This window comes from Astatotilapia calliptera, chromosome 8, assembly GCF_900246225.1.
Source record: "Astatotilapia calliptera chromosome 8, fAstCal1.2, whole genome shotgun sequence".
Classification (NCBI taxonomy): domain Eukaryota; kingdom Metazoa; phylum Chordata; class Actinopteri; order Cichliformes; family Cichlidae; genus Astatotilapia; species Astatotilapia calliptera.
Window position 1 is genome coordinate 5822462 of NC_039309.1, and position 6000 is coordinate 5828461.

The following is a 6000-nucleotide window of genomic DNA, read 5'->3' on the forward strand; positions in this document are numbered from 1 at the left end:
GTGCACGACTGTCCCCAAAATTCAAAGCACAGCGCATGAAACAATCTTGAGCCTATGAACACATTAATATTTTTCAATTCCCAAATTTAACTGAGGAATATAACGCATCTCCAACTTCAAGGAAAAGTACCCTCTCACTGCATATTAGACCACCCTTAGTTTTGTGCATATGCAGCAGACAAACATTAAAAAAAAGCGTCCAACTTTAATCTTCTGCACATTCATTCTGCATGGTGAAGTTCAAACATTCAAGTAAGCAAACAGAGTAGAAAATGACCTTAAGCAGCATTTATCAGGTTGTTCTGGCTCACATTGGAGTGAATGGCATATTTTATTAATCTTCCCCATCAAAGCAATTGACACAACAAAATTCACACCCAGTGATGATCTTCTCAATTTACTTGCAGCTTTTCTGCAAATTTAAACTCACTGTCCTGCCACTGCTGTGCTCCAGGTTACCACTAAAAAAAAATAACCCACTCAGTGACTCACTGGTTGTGTTGTTTTCCCCCTCTTGACATACAGTATAATTACTCCATTGCAGCTCACGTCATCAGTGCACTTATTAAGTCTACTAGCTGACAATCACCTCTGACTGGGCCTCATTTCATCGCTATGCGCCTTTGAGTGACACAAGCCAAACAGCCTGTTTGTTTGCATTGGCCCCTAACTCGCACGCATACTACATGCCAACATGGCCAAAATAGGGTATGCTCAAAGCTAATAATGTCCCGTCTGTGTTCACTTTTTGGAGGTGGGGGGGATTCTGAGTATTTTATGAGCATGTGTGTTGAGTCAGAAAAATCGAGATCCTGTATGGCAGCAAAACTAACCCGATTAGCTTTGTCATAAAGTTTGAAAGCAGTTCAATAAAAGTGCAAAATGTTGTGGCATAAGCACAAAAAACAGGGAGCCATGCACATCTGTAGTAGTCTCAGAATGTTTCAAGCAAATCTTAGTATCAAATAAAACGATTCTTTGTGGTTTCAGTGGTTACAGATCTGTCCAGACACATGTAGCATCAACCCCCACGGCTGTCAAAGTCACATCACAGAAATTATACATTAAGAGTCAGCCAAGTCTCACCTTCTGTGAGCCACGTCTCTTGGAGCTGGCTTAAATCCTGGAAGAGGTCTGAACAGAAAGACAGAAAAACAAAGAGTGAATATTCATCGACACACAGTAGCTATGACACAGACTGACTGACACTAACCATACATCATGATGTATAACATGTAAAAAGACCAGAGGACAAAACTTCTACTCTTTCACTTTACCTTCAGATTCCTGAGGGGGCAATTCTGTGTCCATGTATTTCCTTTTCGCTGCCATCAACAGTCTATTTAGGGGCCCATTTCCTTGCGACTTCTGCAAAAGCCATAGAGGTTAAGAGAGGAAAAGAAGTGAGAAATGGACTCCCAACAGGGCATTTTAAGCACATCAGTGTCAAAGCAGTTAACAGCTCTTTACTATGGCCAGGAAAAATGGCATGAAGTGATGCAAAAGCTACCACTTGGACTGATGATGATGATAATAATAATGATAACAGTGTCATGGATTACAAATGAGATCCTACTGCAGTTGGTGAGCGTCAAGCTCCACTGAAAACAACTGATTTCCCAGTTGTGGAGGCAATCTTGGAAAAACAAACACGCCGTATGCGTCTGAACGACGTGACCATTTGGCACACATTGACACGTTCTCCAAACAAACTCGTTCACGTAAGAAACCCCGCGGACAAACATTAAATGCGCCACATTATATCCTTTACTTTGAGTGGGTTTTTTTTCATAGTTTTAAGCGGCTTGACAAACAGTTTCCTATCGCGCGCACGCACACACAGCTGCTCCAGCCAAAACTCGTGCAGACGCGACGCCGAGAGAAATGTAAAAAACAAAAACAAAACCCGGTAGCAGAAACGTAAAAAACCAGGCAAAAGAGAAGTGGAGAGTTAATCCGAATATACGTACATTTGCTAAAGTGTAAGGCACTTGCTGGTCCAGATATCCATCCATCTTATAATCCATCCGTTAACCGTTTGTGGTCATTTAGGCTGAGTTGAGTGAGATCCACGCAGCCTGCAGAGAGAGGAGGGAGCGCTGCTTGTGAATGGAGCTGCGTGGAGGCTGCATGCATAATGAGCTCCATTCACAAAAAATGCCAAGGGGAAGCGATGGCGAGTGATTACCCAGCGGGCTGCGGCCCTCTTTACAAATCTTCTTTTTGCGTTTGTGTGTGTCTGTGTGAGTGTGACAGACAGCTCGACAGATTGCAAGTTTCAGGTAAAGTTAAAAACAACAACAACAACAACAAAAAAAAAAAAACCGAGCAACCATCTATTTACTTGTATTTGCAGAAGGATGCAGCTTTGTTAGTTAATGTGCGCAAAAAAGTTCCCCTTTCTGGTTCAAAAACACTTCGGATGTTTAGAAAAGTGCACAACATATAAGATGTGTGTATTTGAGACATTTCGTGGGCTTTTTGCCACGTCTGCCCAGATTGCCAGGCTCCACTTTTTTTTTTTGTAAGAAACTGCGAGGGGAAAACAGATGTCGGATTTTTTGTGAGCGTGTGTTGTCGAGAGGCAACAACTAAACTAAACCCGATTTGATTGACGCACGCTCTTAGATAAAGTTTATACCGAAGTGTGGTGACTTTGAACGCCAGCTGTGCTGTCACTTCTCCAGCATAGATGATTTGGGGGTAATATGGAGACGTGCTTTTCTGGCTCGGTCCAGAGAGACTCGTGATTGGTGGATTTCCTCTTCAAGAGCTCGAATTTCTTGCCTTTGTCCGGATGAATACACTGGCTTATGAATGAAGTCTCGGTCCCCTCTATTAGCCAATCAGAGGCCTGGTAGTCAGGATCCTAGCAACCGTAGGTGGAGTTTGGGTCTTAGCAGCCAATCATATCTCGGCAGGCTGTTAGCTTTTATACTGGATTTTCCAGTTGTTTTTCATTCACAAAAAAGAGAGAGGAAAAAAAACCCCGTCCATTCATAAAAACCTGCCCTGGCACGAAAGTCCTGACATGTTTTTCTTTTCTGCCCAGACAAACTCAAAGAACCTCATGTTGTTTACCTCATTTCATGTCTCTCCCCCATATTTATAACAAGAGATCACAGCCAGGCCAGGAAAAAGTGGAACTAGCCCTGCAGGAGTTACATAGATCAAAATAAGCTTTAAAAAAGTGACGCAAATGAATTCAGGATTAAGGATTCTTACGTTTTTGTGGTTTTAACTCTACGCCACATGATAACCACAGGATTTAAAGCTCTTCGAGGCTGAGAGAATGGGGAAGTGCTCACTGCTTATGAAACTATTTTGCCAAATTAAAGCCACAGAAACAGTTTGAAAAAACAGAGAGAGGCCAGTCAAGAGACAGGAAATCAAGTCCTAAAGGGATTTGCGTTTAGTTTCAGTGGTGAACGAGATTCAGAGATACAGCAATGAGCCTTATAAGAGCATGTGCACCCTCCTCGTCCTCATTTCTCCTCTGTTGATATTCAGTCTCCATAACAAGGGATACTGTACAGGTTATTTCCTGCTTAATGATATTTAGATGCACATTTAGATGTACACAACAGGCTATAAATATTGCATCAGCTCTGCTCTGTACTGCTACAGTAGCACTGAGCAGTTTCACCACTGAACAGGAACACAGACTCAAGGAAATTAGAAAAGATTCTGATAATTTAATTGAATTTAAGCCGCTCAGTGCTCTTCTATAAGATGGTACAGTGGGTCTCAAGTCAGGGTTTGATGCCCCTCAAAATGCTGGAAGATGAAAGTAAAGTGGTGAAACCCCCCCCCCCCATCAAGTTACACAATTTTGTTTTTCTTTTGCGTAAGACACAGCATACCTTTGCAATCTTTGTTGGATCTCAAACTGCATAAACTAGGGGAGGTTGATATTCTGCATCCATTATGGATTTGCCTATAAAAGCACGCAGCTTCAGGGATGTTTTACGTGTTGTTTTGATGGATTTTCAACGTGTGTGTCAGTGTATGACCTTAAATAGGTCAAAAGACTACAGCTTAGACAGGCGTAGGTTCTCATTAGTCATTTGTCCGTGGTGTATATCGTCAAATAAAACATAAAAAGCAAAAATGAATTGTGATAACACACAGTGTGAGTTATGAAAATGGGTGTGCTGTTTATCCATAAATACAAGTCATTTCAACATATCAGGCCATTTGGGTCAATATGTACCAACAGTTATATGCACTGCAGCTAAATACTCAACCAAGATTTATGATCCCAAACAAATTCTGTCATTTGTTTCATATACCTCTACTGGTTACTCCACGTTTTGACGTATCCAGTAAAATATCTCAAGAAGTTCTATACGTTAAGTTGTGGGCTAAAGAGGATGGATCTGTCTGATATTGTTATCCTTTTAACTTTCCTCTAGCACCACTTCAAGAGTGGCTTTTGTGGTTTCTGATAACGTGTACTAAGCACTTGTTCACTAGAATATTTGGTACACTGGTGTTCACTTAGCTAACCTTATCTCTTTAGACAATCCTACTTGTGTCTAGTGTCAGTCAGAACGCTAATATGCAAAACACTGAGGGTAAACTTGTGGTATACAAATGTCATTGTATTTGTCAAGTTCACAGGATAAAGAACCCAAATGCAGAGGGCTATACTGCAAATGATGTTCAACATAGCCAGGGTTTCTTTGCCTTCACTAGCTCAACAAAACATGAAACTCCAGTTGGCAATAATGGGTATCACGGTGATGATTGTTAGCTCTCTATTTCTTAAGCAGGGCTTTCTGCTTCAGGGTCCGTATGCACTTACATAAAAATGGCCGTCATATGACTCTTCTGCACAAAATGATCCCAATGAGTGCCACCTACTCCGATCAGTGGTCGATGATGAAAAATCTATAAAGAACATAAAATGCAACTATTTTACAAACACTATGAGAAGAATCCTGAGAACTTGCACCTATAAAACAACGACAATGCACGGAAAACATGCTGTGAATATAACAGTCAGTGTCAGTTGATTTTGAACCTGACTATAACTTGCTTGCTGACCAGGTTAAGTACTCAGTAGTTTATCACGGTGATGTAGCCAGGTAGAAGGTCAGCCGCTTTTGTGACAACAAAGCTCTGACTTCCATCTTGATATAGCTTGCTAAACCATGAATCTTGCACCTGTGGTCACAAGAGCAGGTAGATGTAACTGAAAACGAAGCAAACTTTTTATTCAGGTTGATCTAGAGTCCAAAGCGGGTGCACAGGTACACACCTAATAAACATGGCCCTGTGTGTGTGTGTGTGTGTGTGTGTGTGTGTGTTAATGTTGTTTTTTAATTTCCAAACTTTATAATAAATGGATATTTTTCACAGGCTGTCCTCATTTATATTACCTGCATTAAGCAAAAATGTAAGAAGCTCTTGTAGCGAGTTAAGATTTGCATGTTATAATCCAACTTCTGCACATCTGGCATTACATTGTTGTCCAGGCACCTACTGTAAAAACCTTCAAATTCTCAGTACACTACCCTTCTCCAGATACAAAAATTTAAGAGAACGGTCTGGACTATTTATACTCATGGAGTAATTGGGGAAGTGGAGACAGCTGGGGCAAAGGGGACACAGGTGAAGGCAATAAAGACAACCATGGGTAAGGCAGTCAAACTCAGATTTAGATACAAGAGATTAACTGATAATTAACAAAGTAAAATAGGAAATAACTAGAGGTTTAAACTAAGAAAACTCACTGAACGAAGGATGCTGGGGAGACAAAAACATTATACCAAAATATAAGGAACAAATCTCAAATGACAAGCTTCATAAACACTAAACTAGAAAAATAGGAAAAAATACAGAAACAAACTGGAATTGACTCGATACAACTACTAATCAAAAACCTGGAGCTTCTCAATAGCAAAGAAGGTCAAACTGAAAATGCTTAAAAATGAGAAAAACCCATAGACTCTAACATTACCTATATTTTAAAACATCTAAAATCTTTTGATTTAA

The 6000-nt window shown here is 40.5% G+C and overlaps 1 protein-coding gene across 7 annotated transcripts in view; it reads right to left on the bottom strand.

Annotated features, from left to right (window-relative positions):
• etv4 (ETS variant transcription factor 4) overlaps positions 1–5535 on the bottom strand; it is a 41666-nt gene extending 36131 nt beyond the window's left edge. Inside the window, exons 1-6 of one of the 7 annotated variants that reach the window (XM_026178091.1) lie at positions 5385–5535; positions 5050–5169; positions 4808–4893; positions 1971–2078; positions 1278–1368; positions 1087–1134 (exon numbers count right to left, since the gene is read on the bottom strand). In XM_026178091.1, the coding sequence (XP_026033876.1) occupies positions 1087–1134; positions 1278–1368; positions 1971–2027 (196 nt within the window). In that variant the 5' untranslated portion in view covers positions 2028–2078; positions 4808–4893; positions 5050–5169; positions 5385–5535. Of the gene's footprint in view, positions 1–1086; positions 1135–1277; positions 1369–1576; positions 1834–1970; positions 2079–2188; positions 2208–2641; positions 2717–4807; positions 4894–5049; positions 5170–5384 lie in introns of those variants that run through there. The other 6 variants (XM_026178090.1, XM_026178092.1, XM_026178095.1 and 3 more) reach the window with 6 other exon arrangements.
• Positions 5536–6000: the final 465 nt, after the last annotated feature.